At 42.4% G+C, this 21,554-nt stretch overlaps 1 protein-coding gene across 4 annotated transcripts in view; it reads right to left on the bottom strand.

Moving 5' to 3' along the window:
• The window catches only part of FYN (FYN proto-oncogene, Src family tyrosine kinase), a 203,274-nt gene that overhangs the window by 31,591 nt on the left and 150,129 nt on the right, over positions 1-21,554 (bottom strand). For all 4 annotated transcript variants that reach the window (XM_081034224.1, XM_081034227.1, XM_081034225.1 and 1 more), the window contains 8 exons: positions 19,519-19,615; positions 13,020-13,118; positions 10,222-10,325; positions 9,156-9,305; positions 6,090-6,254; positions 3,185-3,364; positions 1,532-1,608; positions 1,286-1,439 (listed from right to left, as the gene is read on the bottom strand). In XM_081034224.1, the coding sequence (XP_080890350.1) occupies positions 1,286-1,439; positions 1,532-1,608; positions 3,185-3,364; positions 6,090-6,254; positions 9,156-9,305; positions 10,222-10,325; positions 13,020-13,118; positions 19,519-19,615 (1,026 nt within the window). The remainder of the gene's footprint in view (positions 1-1,285; positions 1,440-1,531; positions 1,609-3,184; positions 3,365-6,089; positions 6,255-9,155; positions 9,306-10,221; positions 10,326-13,019; positions 13,119-19,518; positions 19,616-21,554) is intronic.

The raw sequence follows: 21,554 nt of genomic DNA, 5'->3' as shown, positions 1-21,554 counted from the left end.
TATCTGTACGAGCCAGGGTTTTAGTTTAACATTTTTCCTCCATCACTTGAGACTGCTGAGAATGATAAAAGGAGGGAAGAATTGGCATGAAATGAAAGAACTGAAAAAGAAAGAAGGAGAATTCCAGAGGTGGCCATTATGGAATCCAGTAGAAAGCACCACTCTAATATATTCCAGTCACGGCTCAGCTTTGCTTGAAATGACCAGGCTGTTAAAGAGAACAACAATGAAGGATGTCCCTTCCTTCCGACGCAAGCATTATATTCTACATGTGGAGCCTACATTTAATTGCAAACAGCACTCTTAATTCCACACATTTACCTGCTGACCACCATGTGAACACCTGGGAAGACAGAAAATAACCCTGGGAACTTCCTCCCTGGTGTCTGGTGCTCTAAAAGCACCTGAAAAGCTGCTCCACTGGAGTGGCTGCTGGTTTGGGATATATATACTTTTTTAGGCTAATTTCTACCAATCTTTGGAGAGAGTAAGATGGATGGAGATAATTAAAGATTTTCAACTCACTGTTATCTTCTATTCTCCCTCTAAATCTCCTTTCTATTCTTCTCCCTGCTCTTCACCCATCTGAACTCATCAATGGGCTCCTTTGACCACTGGCTTCTAGGTGGGTTTGGCAGGAGATCTGCAGGAGGGCTGAAGAGCGAGCTTGGGCATGAATCCTCCAGATGTCCCCTGTTGCCCCTCTCTAATGAAAGGTGGCCTCTCCGCACAGCTGCTCATCCTTAGCTCTGGTGCCCACGAATCCCAATTGCCTCAGGCCTCGGGTCCATTGCTGTTACTAGGTCTGGGATAACTACCTCATCATGCCCTGTTGGTTTTCCTAAACCCTTCCCATGCCTTTGTAAATAACTCCTTTATTAAATTCTCCAAAGCGTGTGCCTTCTGTCTTTTGCTGAGATTCTGATGGAGTGATGAGCTATTACTTGACTGATCCCTTCGCCTTCCACAGCCCTCTTTCTCCAAAAGACAAAGTGTCCCAGGCCTGGACACTGGAGGAGTGTGGCACAAGCCTGGAGGACCACATCAGCGAACACTCACTCAAGGAAAAGGAACACCTCAACCACCTACTGAAACCCACTACAGCCTCCCCTCCCACCTTCTGAGTTGTCAAATTCCTGTCAGATCAAGGAGAAGAAAACCTGCTGAAGAATGAAACTTCAAATATTTTTTTGGGGGAAGGGAAAGGAAGGAGGGAGGAAGGGCTGTGCAGTAAATGACTGTTCTCAAGGATGTCACCACGAGCCATCACCATTCAACTGCCTACCTTGTCTGGCTGTGTACTCATTGTCTTCGATCAATCTGGCCAGTCCAAAGTCGGCAATCTTGCACGTCAATCCATTCCCCACTAGAATGTTTGCGGATCGCAGGTCTCTGTGGATATAATTCATGCGCTCGATGTAAGCCATTCCTGCAGCAACCTGTGGGAACAGGACCCATATGTCACACCAGGGCTCAGTGTATTTACACATTGTTAAACCTGAGGCAGGCATCAAGGTACCACGGGGCCTACCTGTGCTGCCATGTCCACCAGATTTGGTAATTTCAGAGCTCTTCCTTCTCCATCTTTTAAGAAATCAAGTAAACTTCCTAGGAACAAAACACAAAACCATTTCAATTTACTTTGAAAGATAAAAATTCCCAACAAAGGGCTGTATTTGGTTTTCTATTGGAAGGAGGTAATTGAATTGAATAATGCCATCAGTGCAAAAGAAACGCTTATACAAAAAAACCAGAAAAACTGCGCATTGAAAGGCAGCAGTTTCATCTTTTAAAAATAAACACTGGTGACTCCATTTCCAGGGACAACAAAAATTTGATAAAACTAGAAGAAAAGGGACTCAATTCTTTTTTTGTCATAAAGGAGAACATGTGAAGAGCTGTTACTACTTCAATGTCTCTCCCCAATCAGCCGCTCACCAAAGAGTGATGTGGGAGAAATACCACCCAGCTGAATGCTTCCCCAAATGTGGTCCTGGGACCAACAGGAATAGCATCCCACAGGGAACTTGTTAGAAATACAAATTCTCGGGTCCCACCCCAGATCTATTAAATGAGAAACTTTGGAGGTCAGGCCCAGAAACCTGTATTTTAAGAAGCCCTCTAGATGATTCTGATACATAGCAAAATTTGAGAATCACTGGCCTAACTCATTTACAGATTTTAAATCAAGAAAAGAATATCTGACAGAAAAGACAAGAGTGTCTGAGGAATACAGGGTGGGGCAAGTAACTCGGCATTAGATCACGTGTGGCCAGCCAGGCCTTAACGACACCTGTGTCAAAACAGCTGGAGATTCAGGGCCACCATGAGAACACAGCCTGGGGAGCTCAGCACTAATCCCAGGGCTGAAATAATCGTGCAGACATGAGAGCTCACAATGGTCATCGGTGATTGTTTTTCATGCTTTAATCACAAAGTTATTTACCAAATAACTTTGGATACAAACTACAAACAATCTGCCAGGAAAAAATTCCAAATATATTTTAAAAGATAGTACATGGGAAGGAAAAATTACACTGTATCCTCTGATGTACAATGCATTGCCTTTTAAGGATGTTTCTTGTTTGGTTCATCTATTTTTCCAAAACAAAGTGATCTTTGGCCTTATCCCCAACAATACTGATTTGATTAGAAGAGAGAGAGAGAGAGAGAGAGAGAGAGAGAGAGAGAGAGAGAGAGAGAAATAAAACGTGCTCTTTAAATCTTTCTTTATCTGATGTTTAAGAACAGAGCTGAAAAAAAAATAAGATGATGAAAAGATGGAGATTAAACAGACCAGAGACCAGTGTCTGATATTAATTGTTCAGCCCTGCAAAAACATAAGCTATGGCATTCAAAGTAACAGCAAACTATCACAGCCCTCTGTGTAACTGATATTAAAAATGAATGTTTTAATTATAGAGAGGAGCTGGAACTCTCTATGTACAGCATACAAAAGGTACTGCGTTTCACAGGGAGCTGGGGGGCGGGTGGGTGGGCAAACTCAAGGTCATAGTCTATTTTAAAATGTTTTCATTAATGAGCACGCAGTTTGTGCTTTCTGATGGGAATGCTTGATTTGTGCAGAAACCAAGATAAAGAGCAAGCTGGCAGCTCCATTTCCCTCCCTGAAACAACCCCTGTATGTCACTGTGAGGTGGAGCCCAGAGAGGCCTCGCCCAACCTTTATTCATGTACTCGGTGACAATGTAGATCGGTTCCTCAGACACCACCGCGTAGAGCTGGACCAACTTGTCATGCTTCAGTTTCTTCATGATCTGCGCTTCCTCAAGGAACGATTCAGGGGACATTGTGCCTGGTTTAAGAGTCTTTATGGCTACTTTTGTGTTTCCATTCCAGGTACCTGCAGACATTTCACGATATTAAGGCAAACCAAAGGTCCTCATTTGATGCGCGGAAAAAAAGATTTTTATCTATAGCTATTTGTATCAAGTTAGATATTAAGTGAAAAAAAAACTTTATAGTTGTTGTTGAACAAAGACAATCAAATGTAAGGGCTCTGTCAAGTAGTTCCAACAGGAGAATGTGTTTACTTAAGACTATATGATGGTTTATAATTTACCTTTTTTCTTGTTTTGATATATATATACCACTTCGTTTTCTGGCTCAGAGACATGGTTACAAATTTGTACCAAAAGCTTTGGACACTTCTTTACAAGGATGAACGTCCAAGGCTTGGAATGGGCCTGGCCATCCAATATCCACCCATTAGGCAGTAGACTGAGCGCGGATGAAATGGGATTAAGTTCCGTCTTATGAGATGTGCCATTTAAAAAATATGGCAATGCACTGAGGATGTCTGGAAATTACCTCTAGACTTTCAATTGCCGAAGTGGATGAGCTACTTGGCTGAGTCCTTGAACAGTTGATGTATGAGTAAGATTATAAGTACGCTGATAAGCACTGGCAAGAAGCTCCCAGTCTACTTGCCCATACTTCAACCAGGTAAGGAAAATTCCTCAGGCTAAATGATGGTAAGCCACCACAAGAACAGTTACTTCTATCAGCTAGACTGGAAATATTAGACAACAGCTAAGAGGAAACAGAAAGATTTGAACTTAACATGTTAAAAACATTTAGTAGGTCCAGAGGCATGCCTGGTTTTATGATCATCGGTTACCTCATCCGTAAAATACAGAAATGGAAATGGATTATCTTTTGAGTCTCTTTCCCCAAATTAAAAACAATATATAGATTCTGTATGTATTCCATTATTAGTCCTATGACTTTGAATTGAAACTATTTATAAGGGATACAAAAAATATGCTAAATTGGGTTATGTTATTTTCTATTTTGAAAAGGCTGGTTTAAATTAAGATTAATTTTTACATTTAATATAACTGATTTTGGAATTTAAAAATTCTGTAAATTGGAGCAACTTTTGTTACCTTGTTAAAAATATGGTTTATATAATTACAACATGCAACCTATAAAAATACAATTATGAAGGAACAAGTGGCTTAAAAAAGAATTCATCAAATCTTATTAATATCTGACCACTAAATGTAAATGGGAAATTTGACACTTTATAAGTGGTGTTTGCTATTTGAGTGTTGTTAGCACCCCCAAATTTTAAACAGAGATCTTTCTCTCCAATAACAACCTGGTTACTTATATTGGTATTCCATCCCGATCCTGGACTACCACAAAATGGTGTTTTATGTTCAGTAGGAAACAAAATCTTAATAATATGTGTAATGATTTAAAGTTGATAACTGTAAAATTCGAAAATATGTTTTTGTATAGGGGCCGATTCTTCTTGGTAATCTGAGTGATTGATTGGATTAAAAGTCTTAAGATTTTAATTAAATCTAAGAAAGGAAGAAGGATTCCATAAGCATGAATACTGTCTTACTCACAGATGTTTTTTGGGTGGAGACCTTAGTCTCTAAGCAAAGCTGCAACTGCCCCAAAGGGAGCTCTAACAGCAGTACGGGGTGGGGGGGGTCCCCGTATCATATCAATGACATGATAATCAAATTATGACAACAGTGTGTGTCTACTGAGCAGCTACTATGGACGCTAAACATATTGTCCCTTATAATCCTCAGCTCAACCTTATAGCGTAGGTATCATTCTAATTTTACAGATGAGGAAACTGAGACTCAAAGAGGTTCAAGAACCCTTGTGCCCATGGTTAATCAGCTAGTAAAGATGGAGAAAAAAACCCAGGCCCACTGAGCAAAAGAGCCCATGGTGTCTCCCTACAGTAGCCCATCTACAGTCTCTTACCTTCCCGTGTCTTAGGAAGAGGAAACACCAGATTTCCAGTGTACTGGTTTCCTGTTCTGCACATGCCTTAATTAACCACATGTAGTAGGACAGAAGAGTATAACAAGGTATTGTCATATTCTGAACATCTAGATGGCCTGTGCCTGTCTGGCTCTCCAGGTTAAGTGTCTTGGTCCCAGTGGCTTTGTATGTGTTTTTGTTCAAAACCATCCTTTTAATTGGCTTTGAGATGCAGCCAAAACAAACTGTGCCCTCTGCCTTACCAAGCCACACTTCAGCGAAACACCCCTGACCCAGCTTCTTCTCCAGAAACAACGAATCACGAACAACTTCCCAAGCATCTTTAGCCAATCCAGAAGTTTGTGGGGTACAGCTCGATGCAATCACAGTTAAGTTAAAACACAAACCATCAGCTTTCTCTACAGGAAAGGGAATTAATAAAGAAAACACAGTCCTTATAATCCATAATCATGCATGCACTAGGAAAGATGGAAGGTGACCTGCCCTTTAGGGCCATACTGAGTTCATCGGACAAAAATTTGCAATTGGAAATGACAAGCAAGGCATGTGGTCCAGGCTGGAACATTCTTTGTACCATTTACTGGTTCATGAATTGAGGCACATATAATTTGAGCCATTTGCCAATCTTGACCACTGACTATCTCTTTTCTAGACATTCAAGAATTGCGAAATCAAAATCAAAATTATTCTTCTTCACTCTACCAAATTCAAACTTTCTTCCTGGTCAGACAGTCTTTATTTTCACCTTCCACCTTTGATGTTTGGGACTTCCCAAACGAGGAAGCTAATAAGAGAGTAATTGAATCTCAGCATACCCATCCATACTTCCCCAAACTGCCCATTGCCCAGTCTCTTGATCAACTGCAGGGATTCTCGAGGGATTTCCCAGACATCTTTGGTTTTGACAGACAGATCGGTAAGCCTTGGCATCCCTTTGTGACAGGGAACTACTAGGCGGCAGCAGAGACCTGCAGCTCTCTCTGATGGAGCAGGGACAGCGGGAGAGGGAGAGAAAAGCGGAACATGTGAAATGACGACGACACTTACAGACGTACAAACCCAGCCGGCGTACAGCATTACCCCACACAGTGCTACATTGGCAGAGAACCGCACACACCTTGGAAGATTAGACGCCACACATTGAAACATGTTCATTGGAGGTAGAATACAGGACATTTTAAATTTGGACTACTCCATACCCCAGGTATAATATAGTCTACACGTATAAACGGATATAGACTGGTTTGGTTTCTACACTCCCTAAGGAAGAACAACGTTTTCAGCTCAATGTACCAATAATATGTCTTCTGGAATCCTGAAAAAATCTCCACTGTTTTCAAAAGGCACATTTGGACCATAGAATGTCAACAGGACTGCCTTTTCTCCCCTCTAATATCAAGAGTTAGGGGACATTCTTTGGCATGAACATATTTAACATTGTAACTTCAGTACAGGATTCTTCTACAGAACCTCAGACTCTTACAAACTTGTAAGGACGAAGATGCGACCTGGCGGGGAAAAAAGGGGTCACATTTCTCTAGTGATTTCTCTGGCATTTTAACTGATTTTATTCTACCAGAAAGATACTTTTGCTTCTTCAATAGTTCCTACTTAAAAAAAAAAAACACAAAAAAAAACCTTTATAACAATCTCTGATGTATAACTTAGGAGTCTGATTTGAAAGCAGAAAGAAACTAAAATCTGCAGAAACTCGGGGAAGTGAAAGAACTCTATTTCCTATGAAAACGAGAAAGGAAAAGAAGTAGTTATCACCGTGAGGTTATCTGAAGGGTCTTCTCCTCCTCCTCTCCCTCCCTGCCCCTCTGTCTCTAAGAATATGCCCTTTAGAATCTAGCAGTGGTAAGGCGAAATTGCCTAAATGCCAAGTGAAACATCAGTCAGGTGAGAAAAGGTAACAAAGAACAAGGAATCAGTGCAGTGGCAAAAGCTGCAGAGAGCCTGGCTGAGGGGGACAGAGCCGGCCACGTCCCATGGGAAGTCCCTGGACTCCAGGGAACTCAAATGTAGTGTTGTTGCCTTTTCCCCAGGAACCAGCTGTAAGTTACTTTTTATTCCTTCTTTTTTGATAGAATCAGGTTCTGAGATGTTTAGGCAGGACATTATTTATGTGTCAATATTTCAAAGGCATTTTATTGTGTGAGAGAGAGAAGGAGGGAAGAGGAAAAGCCAATATAAAAACAAATCTAACGAGATGGATTCCCCCCCACCCCAAGATTAAAAATTGTCTGTTGCTCTTCATATCCCTTCTCTCCTTCCAGCTTTATTATGTTATTAAGGTGCCCTTTCTGACACAATATTTTTCAAATGATTTAAACCCTGGGGAATCCTGCTGATGTTTGGCTGTAATAAAATATATTTTGGCACTTGAAAAACCCTCCCAACATGCAGGCATTGTGAGTATATCGCTTAAGCTCAGAGAGATATTCTGCTCCATTTCTCCCAATAGTTCATTAGCTATATTTGGAACCAAAATTACCCAGTGCCCTAATCAACAAATATTCTAAGTGCTGTTAATTTTTTCACTTGCTCACTAGTGCCCGGGATTCATAGATAGGTATTTCTCATTGCCATTTTCAAAAGACTGCATGTTTTGATGCTAAAAATTATATACACAAATTTTTTAACGAACGTGCATACAGACAGCAATAGTTGAGGTCAAGACATGTGGTATTTGGGGGTACTGTCATTGTCCTGAAGAGCAATATAAAATGCATACATAGGTCCCACAAAGAACTCCTGGGTTTAATGGGAGAGAGATGTATATCTGCATGTGTATATCTATGTCTGTATGTACATCTGGGTATGTACTACATGGTGGAGTATACTTGCTAGGAAAAAAAGCCATCATTTTAACACTGGCCCATAAAGCCACATTCTTTAATAAAATGTGCAAATTGGACACCTAAGTATATACTTCTAGGAACAATACACATGAATGGTAACGTGTGGGTGTTAGAAAAAGACTGATTTACTGTTTAAAAGTTTAACGAATTAGCTGTAACAGCTCTGTGGGTCACATATGTCTAAGTCTAGTTAGGAAACAGAAGTATTGGTGGGGAAGTAGAACATGATAAATGGATTGCAAAATTGATGTAGTCATGAGAATGAAATGCATGTGCAGTCATCCCTGCCGCAGTGTGAGCATAAGGTGATGGTAGAAACACAGCATCCCTGGAGGAGGCCCCATGTAAACTCGCTCCCAGAGGCTGCTCCTTCTCTGTTTCATTTCTGAATTATGTACTGCAACGAGGCAAGATAACAACTTTTAAAGCTTAACCTATTGCTTTCTACTTGGGAAACTAGAATATCTTTTGATGGATCTTTTGATGGAACTAATATCTATGGGAGAAAAACATCAATTGAACCTATTTATTCAAGCCTTGCCTTGAAGGGTTAGCAAAGAAAAGTACAGTTGACCTTGAACAATGTGGAGTTAGAGGTTCCGACCCCCATGTAGTCGAAAATCCATGTATCACTTTTAACCCCTCAAAAGCGGAACTACTCGGCAGTATTACTGACAACATAAACAGTTGATCAATACATATTTTGTGTTATGTGTATTATAATACTGTATTCTTATAATAAAGCAAACTAGATGAAAATGTTAAGAAAATCATAAAGAAGAGAAAATACATTCACAGTACTGTACGTATTTATGGAAAAAAAATCTACGTAGCAGTGGACCTGCGCAGTTCAAATCCATGTTGGTCAAGGGTCAACTGTATTTTACTAGTGACTTTGTATATATTTGTTGTACCTCTTCCCACCCCCCACCCCGCCCTGCGTTTCCCCTTTCGTGCTTTGTGCCCACCCACACCCTCAGTGTCCAAATGGTTAGTCCTGGTTAGAATTAAGGTTACCTGAGTAATGTTGTACAAGTTGCTGAAGTGTTTCAAACTGGGCTCGGGTGGTAATATAGTACCCGCCATTGTCAAGTTTACGAATTTTGTAATGTTTGACATGGTCTCCTTTCATATCATCCCAATCACGGATAGACAGTGAATAGGCACCTGGTAAATATGCAAAGCATTAGCTCCAATCACTTTGAGTAGTCATTTGTTGTTTTAGGTCTTATTTACTTGACAATTCTGATTAATCATATCAAGGAGACACACACATACACACACGTACACACACTTCCACTCAGTAACATAGGAAAAAAAACACCTCTTTCCTGCAAGCGTCATAAGATATTATCAATAAAATGATTTTATCCTTGAATGAAGGCTTCTTGGATTTTTTCCTACAATTCCCGCCACCCCCACAGGACACGATGAAGAGAAGCAGACATTCAAGGTCCCCTAGTGCCCATTACCCATGGAGCATTACAGAGGCAGGGACAGCATGTACTGAAGAAACGTAAAGACTGTTTCTCTAGAAGTGAGCTTCCAATTTCTGCTTCAGAATACCTTTCACAGGAGCAGATAACCAGTGTCTGGAAGATCAAGCTAGAAGACTACTGTTCTTTTCCTTGGCCTTGCTCCTCTTTGTGGGCTCTAATGAGACATTAGGTAATGAAAAGGCCACTAGTCGGAGGAAGAGCAGTCCTCAGTTATGAAAACAAAACAAAACCCCAAAAGAAATGCAAAAACAACCTGGATGTTTGGTGCCTGAATTGCTAAGAGCTTCAGAAATTCGTAACTCAAAAGGACTTCTGAAAATTCTAGAATCTTCGGTGCCTGCAAGAGTGACGCTGCCCTGATGCCCGTTTTAAGAGTAAGGTCTTGATGTTGAGACTCTGTCGTCTTTTTGGAGCTGTCTGAAGTTCTAGAGCCTGGAGGAACTACTGAAAATAGGATTCAGCTCACAAGGCAGGCTGGATGGGTGCCATTTAAAAATCCCTGTCCATTAGAGAGAAGCTTTCATCCCTTCTGACTAATCCACAGATTTGAATGACAAGCCAACTTCTTCACCTCGTTATCTTACCTTTGGTGGTTTCACTCTCACGGATAAGAAAGGTACCTCTTGGGTTTCCAAAGGACAAAAGCTGTCGCTCAGCATCTTTTCGGCCAAGTTTTCCAAAGTACCACCTTTAAAGGAGATCAAGAAAAGGAAATATTTTATAACAATCATTTACAAAAATGGAATCACGCAGCCTTTCCCTATCTATTTTTCCCTACGCTCATCTAGTTCCCTTTCAATCTATTCCTGATTCCATGCCTAATCCATCTCTTTCACTCTTTAAAAAAAAAAAAAATCAGATTTGTGGGTTATTTTCCTTCCCTCCAGAGATGACGAGAACCAGTTTGTGTTAAAACTGCCACCTGCCTGCACAAAAAGAGAAATCCAAGACCTTGTTTGAAATGGCAACTGCAGGAGACACTTCTCATGCACATCTACAAGACCAGGGATTTCTGAGTATAATTACAACCCCTGGGAAATAACAAAACACAGTCTTAGTGTAGATAAAGGTCATTAATGAGGTATTTTTTAAAAAGTCAGAATGGATAATGAACAAAGACATGATATATTCAGCTACTTCCTACCTATGGGAACTCTGAAAAAATGGTCAAGACTCCCCCTCATGATGAGTGCTGGCCTTGGATGCCGTTTGTATTATTGTCCAGTAGGTGTGAGGGCTCAGATACACAGAAGGCATGTGCCGAGTGTTTAGGCTAGGATGTGTTGCACGCCTGCTCTGGCACCGCTGCAGGGCCAGGGGACTGCACGGTCAGTGAGCACGTCCTTGAAAACAACTCAGTGTCACGGACAGGTTCCTATCCTCCCTGTGATGGCAGTCCTGTGCCACTTTTAAGAGGCATCACATCAAGTCACCTCACAACCTTTGTCATTTGTCTTTCATCTTTCCCGGCACTCTGCAGCCCTAACCAGGGCCTGGCAATTAGTGAACGTTCCAGCACTCGATGCTGAACAAGCAGCAGGTGCTCCAAGGACCCAGGGGAGAATTCGGGAGCATTCCATTGGAATCTGCGTAAAGGAACAATTTGTAGAATATTTAACTGTGAAAGGATCCAGTTTCTACAATGAAATTTCAATTCATTATCCTTGAACATAGCTGTAATGTGTTCCCTGTCAGATTCTTTTGTGAATGAAAGAGCTTCACTGAAGATAAGAAAAGACACATGGCATGTTAGCTCCTCAGTGACTTTTAAAGGCGCCAGACCGTGCCGCAGTCCTAACACAGCACTACATGGTATAAAGAGAAGCACACCAATTATTTGCAAGAAATGACTTCCTGGGTTTGTATCAATTAAAATGCAGTGTAAATGTGAACAGTGGTGAAAAGGGACCTGTTATGGAGAACAATGGATTGCACTAAAACAAGAGCAGTTTAAGATAATGATAATTACATATATAAAACCATAGGCATTATTCTTTTACATGCTATTTTATTCTTTAAAGACAAAATATTTAAAAATATTGACCATTATAAATACAACTTAAATATACAGCAGGTAGGTTCCCAGTGAAATCAAAGAAATGTGACATTTTCCTGGTGCCTTTTATTCTGAAAGGACACAAAGGGTGTTTGCCCATTTGCCTTAAAATAAAAATTCAATACAAATTCCTTTATTCACTGATGATGAAACACACTCACTAGGAGAAAAAAGGAGCTCAGAACCACTGAGTATTTGAGAGTAGGAAACAAAACCGATCTTCTTAGAGGAAATACAAAGGAATTAAAGACAAGAGCGTGATGCAATAGGGGATTTGGCTGAGGTGAGGAGACTAATCTTCCCTGAAGCTTAAACAAATCCAGGGAAAAATTAAATATCAGAGCCAAAGGTTGGGCTCCGTGGCTGCCTTTTTCTCCATTCCTTTTTTGGTATGGCGAGACTGCCTGCAGTAAGGGGAGAGGCAGGTCCCTGGGGTGTTAGGGAGGAGGCCAGGTTCCTGCCTTGGGGAGGTCAGGGTCCCGCTTCCCTTCCCTCAGTTCAGAAATGAGGGTCACCAAACAAGTCACTCTGACAGTTCTGCGGTTTGGACGTACCCGTGAATCCCCACAGGTCAGGAGAAGGAAGAATGGTTGTTCCTTCTAGAATGCCTTCAGCCTACTGACCACCTTCCTAATCTACTACCAGTGGCAATCTTGGGCCAGCTAACTGCTATTCACTACTTACTATCAAAGAAACCAGCCAAGACCCCAAATCAAAGCAAAGGACCCTTTGAAATGCATCACCACAGGATTTTCCCAGTGGTGGGACACATCTTATATGAGATAGTTCTACCTGGGGCATGGAAGGTACGTCTTTTTAGTGCTCCTTCAATATTTCTGATTAGATGGAGGAGAAAAATCTCAATTTGTTCTTTAACAATTGTTTGCCATCCTTTTCCCTCCCTCTCTCTCTTCTTACCCACTCTTTCTCCTCAGCGCTTTTTTTTTTTTTTTCCTCCAGCAGACTGCAGGCTTAGAACCTTGGGTGGCAATAATATATGCTCTAGCTAGAATTCCATCACATTTTTATGGTTACTTTCTTTCTGTGGCAAGTGACATTGGGTTTTCATTTCGGGTACTGATACAAGGTTTTAAAAAGTGAGCAGGCTTAAAGAAAAATAGTAAGGTAATGCCGGTACCAGCATTAAATATACAGCCAAAATCATGGCACAAAGCCTGGGAAACATGGCATTACTATATTCTCTCAACCCTTAATCGCTCTAGTGAATTTCTTCCCCCTCCTGCACAACATTAATGGCATTTTATTGTGCCAACTAACTTTAAAAAGCAAGTAGTTAAATGAAAACAGCAAAACAATAAAACATACTCTTCTGCTTGAATAGAGTCAACTGGAGCCACATAATTGCTGGGAATGTAACCTGTCTCTCCGGTTGTCAAGGAGCGGGCTTCCCACCAATCTCCTTCCCTGCAGAGAGAAAAAAGAGAAAAAGAAGTGAACACAGTAACCAACTCGATGTTGTGCAGTTCCAGACTCGAGGAGAGCGTAACTATCGCGTAGTCACCCTACCATCTGATTTCTCCAAACTCCAACACAGCCCTCTGTGAGGATCAAATGGTGATGATCTGAGTCCACCGGGAATCGAATCCAGCCTTGTCTCTCATCACTGGTTTTATTTGTGAATTAAGAATGTGGGACCCTGGCCATGAGAGGGTTCTCTGTGTGTGTAGGGGAGTTGCTTGGTAAGTGTTCCCCACTTGGACAGAGGGAAGGGAATGCAGCCCCAGGCTACTTAAGAAAAACAGTGTAACCACAACAAAATGGTAATTATGTAAGAGGAACAATGTGTTAACTAACCTTACTGTGGTCAACATCTCACAATATATATGTGTATTACCCATCGCATGGCACACCGTAAACTTACACGATGTTGTATGTTAATTATATCTCAAAAAGCTGGAAAAAAATAAAGCACACACTAATAGTGCTAATTTAGCTAATGTCTCTATTTTGTCCCCCACCTCGAGGCAACCAGCATCATTTGGTGCTTCTAGAGAGATGCCAGCTTTAGAGTTATTTTGCTAGCCGTTAAAAACTTCATCAGAAAAAGATCATAGCTGTAGATCATCTGAAAAAGGAAGCCTGTTAGGAGGCCCAGCAAGGGATGAAAGCATATTCTGAATGCTTGCCTTACTTGCATTGAATTAAATGGGTAGAATAATAAAGACTACGGGCGAGTAAGCCTTGCCTAGACATTTTCAACCTGAGGTTATTTCATCAACTATTTATAGCACTGACTTGAGTCTGCTGGGTGGGAGAGGAAGGGTGGGTGTAGCTGTGTGTGTACAAGTGCAGGGGGAGAACAAACACTCGCTAAGAGAATGAGTGCGTCTTAGTCACACCACTTTGTGCGTATGGCCGTGTTCCATGCAATAGCCTGGTCTCAATCTGTGGAGTTCTCAGAGTTGTGGGCTGACGGACATGAAAGGGGGGCTTGTAACACCACTCTCAGCTTAAAATGAATGAGTAAATTAAATGGTAGAGTTCACGTGCTCAGAACTCATATAGCTGTGTGTGGCAGAGAGCAGGGATGGAGTACATGCCTCTCCGTATTAGCAACGGTTTGCAGATTTATGTGGGGCTGTAGCACACCAGTGCCGTCCACAGAACCCTCTAGCAGCCTGCAGTCAGGAGTGCAAGGGGCAGGGGAGGATGTGACTGCCCTTGAGCAAATCGAGACCTCACAGACTTCTGATTACAAGAGCTGAAATACCCCACCCGAGCACCAGTGGCCCTGCTCTTTCTCTCCTTTTTTAGGAGGCAGCAAGAGAAACCCCAGGCCTTTTTAAACATCACTTTTGGCTGGGCTCTGTCAAAACCCTCAGCCAGCCAGGAAAGAAAATGTGCTGGCTTTTGGCCCTGGTCAAGATCTTCCCCAGACTGATTTAATTAGGTAGAGAATAACCAGCCTCCACGTTAAACGCAAGCCTTACTCGAGAGTCCCATTCTCTAAAGATTGACAGTCTTTCCTTTTTCATCCTATTAAACAAATTTAAACAGAAAAATCAAATCAATCAAAAGAGGGAGATAATTTTTTCTCATATCCACAGTCCTTTATTAATGACCTTAAATTTAGTTCATGTCCAGATTGTGATTATGAAATAATTTATACATGCCAAAGAATAGACGTGTATGGGAACACCTGTGAACCCACCACTCAACTAAGAGCGACATAGTCACCAATTGTGTGGTGTCTACCCCCCGCTGCTCTCCTATCAAATCCCTGTGCCTTTCCGGTTCAAATCATGCAATTAAAAATGTCCACATTTTAACAGTTTGTATCAGTTTCATGTCTATGTCCTCCAAAAGAAATACATGAAGTTGTAACTATATCATCTGAGGACATATGCAGAAGTTTACTTTTTTCTTTAAACTTTGTACGTTTAAGGAAATGGCTTTGGAGACATTATCTTTCATATGGTGACAATGTTTACTGCTCTGCAATTCCACTAGATGGAGACATTTCATCATAAAAAAACAATACCCGTCATTTCCCTCCCTGCCTTCTCGCCTTCTCTCCCTCCACCCCCACACCTCACACACACCTGGCAAATGCTCCAAAATGGTGAGGAAAAAACTAAGTGCTTGCAGCAGAGCTTATTTTTCTTTTCTTTTTTCATATTTATGTGGGTTTATTTCTGGGTTCTCGATTCTATTACATTGGCAGAGGCTAATTTTTCAATGTAAGATAACCGACATCAAGTTATTTCTAATTGATTTAAATCAGGAAAAAGAAAGTCTAGTATCAATTTTGGGGTACATGGTAACGTCATCTGGGCAGGAAGCCACTACTTTTTGCTGCAGGGTGGGACAAACTCAGTCTTATTCAGGTGATCTGGTATTAATCAAGTAATTTCCGTTTGAAATCCAGTATTAACTATCTCATTTCGGTCTTGGTACTGAAAAAGTTTAGCACAAATTAGAGTCCAACTACCAGCTCATGCTAAAGTCATGTATCAGGAATTCATGATTTTCTCTAAGTGACTCCATTAATCTCAAAAGGTTTTCAGTTACTTATGAGAAAGATAAAATCTTTCTTTTTTTAGGCCGTCGAGGGTCACTTTTTCATAAAAAGAGATATGAAGTGACAAGGACACAATGTATTAGGTAGGAAACCTCACATATTGTGCCCAGAGAAGCTGGTACAGACTTAAAACACCTATTCAGAAAGTCTTTTGAGCAAATGAATAAATTATCTTCAATACACTAGAAGGCACATTCACCTATAAATAAATAGCACACTCTTTACAAATCATTCACCTTGATTTAGGAAAATAGTATCTCTGCCATGCCACCTTTTATTTCTTTACTTGAGTTATTGTGGGTAATTAGCATTATTAAAGCTGCATGTCTTTAAACTGCTCTTACAGTGCAGGCATTTCATTAATTTAGAGTTGGTGAGATTTTCTTTCACCGCGTTATCTTGCTCTGATTCAAACATATGATTTAGGACCTGGCTCTGAATAGCTTTTAAATTTCCTAACAGCTTCCCCTGTTCCTCTAATTTAAAGACTTGTTAAAAGAGCCTGGTCCTAATCCCCGAAATTGCTCAAAGGGCTTGGGGTCCCAGAGCGCTATGGAGCCAGGGGCCCTGATGGAGGCAGGAAGTGGCATTTGCAAATAGAAGCCAGCCTTGATCTGTACAGCTGTGGAGTATTTTTATTATAAATGTTGGATTCTTTCTAAATTTTGCACTTGTCTTACTTTCAGAGAGCATATCTATAATAATTTTGTCAAGTGTTTACGTGGGGCTCTAAACCAGGTTTCTTCTTGTTGCAGTGAAAAGAACTTTCAAGGACTCACCCTAGGCAATGCCCACTATTCCTCTCTTATATTTTGAAGAGAGGCTGTGTTTCTAGGTGGTAAATCACTCATCAGAAAATATGAAAATAGGGAATAAAACAGATTAAATATTTGCAAATGGGTTTAAGTTCAGTGATGTCCAAATATGCTACACGGAGCACTTACATCAGATCAATGAACGTGCTCCGTCCCCAGGCTGGGCAGTAGTGCCACTGGCTCTGGGCACAGCACACGCGAATCACATGGCTCATGCCGCACTTTAAAACACAAAAGCCAGCCCCGTGGCCTCCCATTTCTGCCTCCTGACAGGGAAAGCAGTGGGAGGACACACACTAGGAAGTGTGGCAGCTGCCCCTGGAGAACAGCACCCCAACCTCCTTTCAGCGGATGAGAGCCAGGGGCGGGGAGAGGCTGGGGGAGGGGAAAGGAGAGCACGCCATCTGGTTCTTTGTGACTGTTTTGTTTTCCCTTCATGATTTTCTCTTCCCTATTATTACCCTTGACTTCAGGATATTGTAGCTGTTACAAAAACCTTATTTTCCCCCTCCATAATCTTGAAAAGGGACATTTAAATGGCATGTAGGATGAGGAATTCCACTGGCAAGAAGGAAGAACGTTAAAGGAAAAAAACCACACCTTTGTAATGTTTTCTTCTAAGAGAACAGGGTCAGAGGCTCAAAGCCTTCTGCAAATATTAAAGGTCGTGCATGCACATTGCAAAATATAGAGATAGATTGGGTCTCCAAAGTTTCAGTTGGATGCCACTGTAATATGAATGCCTATCTATATTAACAAAGAAGTCATGAATCTGACTTTGGTAAAGACTGGCTTTCCACATGCCCCCCAGTGTGGTGTGGAGATCCACTTGCTGTGCGAAGAAACGCGATAGTAGAAGTGCTGTATATGGTAAGACCTGCCACTCCCTAGGTCTTGCCTTTCAGAAGCTGGTTAAAAGTTCTAACCAGCCTTGGCATTGAGAGAATGTTACATAAAATGGGGAGGGCAAGAGGAGTGCATTTCAGAATTTAAAGTTAGTAGACTCTGACAAGAAGCCCTCAGCTGAGAATCAAAGTAACAATAAGGAAGGGCAAGTAGGAGAGATTAAAGCCAAATTTCCTCCTCCCCCACTTCCCTGCCAATCTCCCACTGTGATGTCGCTTGAGTGGTTCAGTCGCTTCTGATGGGGACCTGTAGGCCTTTCCAAGACCAACCGTGACACTTAGGATGCAGCCAGCATGTCGCCCTGGGCTCTGCCACCTGCTAGCTCCTCTCTGCAACCAGGCAGCTCCCCAACCTGAGCCCCTGGCTCCTCATGTGTCAAATGATGACAGTTGCTGTGAAGAATGAGTAAGAACATCTCCAACACGTGGTAGCACACGGCCGGCACATAAGGAGCCTTCAGTAAATGGCAGCTGCTTACCACTTTTTAAAAAAACTTCCTGTGGCTACAGAGGATGCCTCCTGGGGCAGGTAATGGTCTTGATACGGGTGCTGGGCACGTACATGTCCGGTTTGGGAACATTCAGCACACTGTCCACTTTAAGGAAATTATGGTAAAAAAGCGTGCAGAATGTAACTTTATCATTCTAACCATTTTCAAGTGTACAGTAAGTGGCATTAAGCACATTTTACACAGCGGTTCAACAGCCACCATGCACACATTTGATATGCTCACTTTTCCGCACACATTTAAATAAAAAATTTAAAAAAACAACAACTACCCACTCTGTACCCTGTTAATGATGACAATAGTTTAAAAAAACCAAAACAACCACAACCTTGTGGCTGCTATGCAGTGTCTTCTGATGTCCAGAAGAGTTACTGGCGTTTTACGGGAGGAACTCCATTCTGGCTGGTGAAAGGGAGCATTCTCAGGGTACGGTCCCGGGGGTACCCCAGGGAACGGGTGGGCTTTCCAAGGAGGCAGTGTTCTGGGCCTGAGGGAGTTCCCTGTTACAGTGACCATGCCTCTTTCCTGGGACGGGCTGTGTGAGCAGAGCTGCCTCTGACCTGCCTTGGCTCATTCTTTCCAGAAGGCTTAGGGCCAGGTTTCAGGTCCTTCCCCCACCGTGAAATCCAGTGTACTCAGGGAGGAGAGGACAGAGCAACCGGACCTGCTGGCACAGGAGAACTTCCCGGTGGATGCTCAGGCCCCTAGTGGCACTCTTTCTCAACCACTGGGGAAAAGGGGAGGTGTGGGGAAGGTCTGTCTGGCTGACGTGGGACACCACCATTTGATTCCGAGCTTGGATTTTTCTGGAGGACCCTCGTCCACGCACACTGCCTTAACCGAACAAAGGCGGCAACATTTAAAAACTATAGGGAAACCTGACCCATATTTACTCTTCTTAATGGAGATGTTAAATGTAGTATTTGAAAAGTGAGTGCTTCTCACCCTGAAAATGTCCCATTGCCTATCTAACTGTTGTTCCCACTGGCCACCTTTAAAATACACGCATTGTAGTCACTCTCGAGTGGGCGAAATCACTACCCCTTCCATCTCACAAAGATTTCAGTCATGTGCACCATTTTGTTATGGGTAAATGTCTCCACAGGCTTCACCAATTGGAATGTTTAGCAGTTTTGCAAACAGAAGAAACTCGTCGCCAGCCTTAAGTGGGGGCTTAGCTAGTGCAACGTCTGAAATGTGAAGAAACTCTCCAGGCAGAGAAAGAGTAATGTGGAGAGCCAGGCCTTGTGCCAATTATCTGAAAATGTAGATTTAAAGAGGGTGATGCTGGTGCTTTTACAACCTTTGAACCAAAACCAAAACCGTTGACTCTGCTACTGTGGCACCCTCCAAAAAGCTCGCTGGCCAGACAGTGCCTAAAATACCGCACTGGGTCACTGACTTCATTTCTCAGGTGAAATTGGTATGAAGTAATGAATTGAGCAAGCATTCTCTTGGCATTTCAGATATCTGAAAAGGCACAGACTGGCAACAAGGATTTTTTTCCCCAATCTGAAGGGCATGTGTGCTCCCCCTCTCCCTCTCCAAACTTACGAGCTGTTCAATATTTGAAATTTCTCTCCTTTGTGAAAACTCAGGTCATCTTCCGTCCGTGCTTCATAATCATAAAGGGCCACAAAGAGGGTCACTCCTGACAACATGAAATCAAGAGGGGAGAGATTATTACATATGAGAAAATGAATTCCAAGAAATTAAATCTTCACTACAACCTCATTCTTAGAATCTACAGCTGATCAGCATGGGTAACATGATGCAGCGTTGTAATTAATGTGTGAAACCAGAGTTGCAGGGCTGAATTTATGCCTTGGTCTTTGGAGGAGAAACACTGTTTGATCTGACTAAAACTTGGAGTTGAAGGACTTCTCTCTGTATACCTTTAAATGAATCCTCGAGAAGAGACAGATGTTAATATCACGTCCACAATGAAGGGACAGCAGCAGCGTAATAACTCAGATCTGCAGAGCTCTGCAGCAATTACAGACACCCTTTACCTGACATTCAGGAGCCCACAGAAGGTTCTGGATAAAATGGATCACTCTTTCCCCTAGCACAACAGTAACACAGAATGCAGTAGGAAACTCCTTCTGCAGCCTGGGCACTGAGAAGACCCTCTCTGTCAATGTTCACCTGATTGGAGGATGTCTTGCCGCCCTAGGCATCTGCAACTGCTTTTGGGACTCCCCCCGCCCCTCTTTCTCCTTCTACCATGAAGTCACCTATCCTCACGCTGACTTGTAGTACTCGCTCTTCTCACCTGCATCCTCTCTCTTATCTGGTTCACTCCCCACACAGGCCCTTCCTGCTTTGCAGAAGTTTGCTATTAACAACAAAGAATGCCCATTGGCCTAGGACTTCCTCCGTATAATAGGCAGGATTCTAAGGTAGACTCAATGATTGGAAGCTGCTGGTATTCTAGCCCTTGTACAATCGCACTCCTTTAAGGGTGGGCAAACCAAGTGACTTGCTTCTAACCAACAGAGAACGTGGCAAAGGTGATGGAATGTCCCTTTAGTGATTAGGCTTCAAAAGATTATGACTCTGTCTTCCTCGCAGACGCATTCAATTGTCACGTTGGCGCAAACACTTTCGTGAAGCCCACTGCCATGTTGCACAGGCCCACATGACAAAGCACTGAGGGTGGCCTCTGGCCAACAGCCAAGAAGGAACTTAGTCCTGCCAATGCCACACGAGCTTGGCAGCAGATCCTTCTCAGCTGGACGGTGAGATGACTATGGCCCAGCCAACACACCTTGATTGCATCCTGTGAGAGATTCTGAAATAGAGGACCCAGCTAAGTCATTCCTGGGTCCCTGACCTACAGAAACTGTGAGATAATAAACGTGCATCGTTTGAAAGCTGCCAAGTTTTGTGGTAGTTTGTTATGCAGCGATTCATAACTAATGCATCCCAAGTCTCTGTTCTCTGGCTTCTCATTTTGATCTCCACACACTGTAAAGTGCCTGATGTGGCCTGAAGAACATACAACATGGATTCTACTCTTTACCAAGATGCCATTTTGCTGTGGAAGTAGTTCCATGGGAACAGATGTGCCCAGGGACTTTCAAGAACCAGCGAGAAAGGCGGGCTTGTCTTTGCACTCCATCCCCTGTGGGACGTCCCATAGGAGAGCTGGCACTCAGAAGGTCTGACCCTGCAAAGCAGGGCTCATTTGGCAACCACCTTCCTTTCTTTAAATTTCTTTGAAAGGTTAGAAAACAGACTGGCTTAAAACAAAAAAGTGGGAGCCTGTAAGGTCATGCCTGTTCTCACTGAACCCTCTATTAACAGATTCCTTTCGTTACATAATTTAAAAACAAACCCCAGCTCCACCGTGTGGAAGACAAGGTACACGAGGGTGGACGGCTTCCACTCTCTCCCTGCATCGGCCGCCACTTTCTCACTGGGTGTTTTTATCTTCTAGGGATGGGAGAGTCAAAGGAGGTCACAGGGACACACAGACACTATTCTTGGCCTGAAAGCACTGTAAGTCGTGGTGTGGAGAAAGGCATGCATATATAATAAAGCCAAATAATACAAGGCAGAAAAACCTGCCAACCTTCGGGGGTATG

Source organism: Rhinolophus hipposideros, assembly GCF_964194185.1.
Source record: "Rhinolophus hipposideros genome assembly, chromosome: 3".
Taxonomy (NCBI): Eukaryota; Metazoa; Chordata; class Mammalia; order Chiroptera; family Rhinolophidae; genus Rhinolophus; species Rhinolophus hipposideros.
Note: the sequence above shows the minus strand (reverse complement) of the source record. Positions and strands in the feature narration are given on the sequence as shown.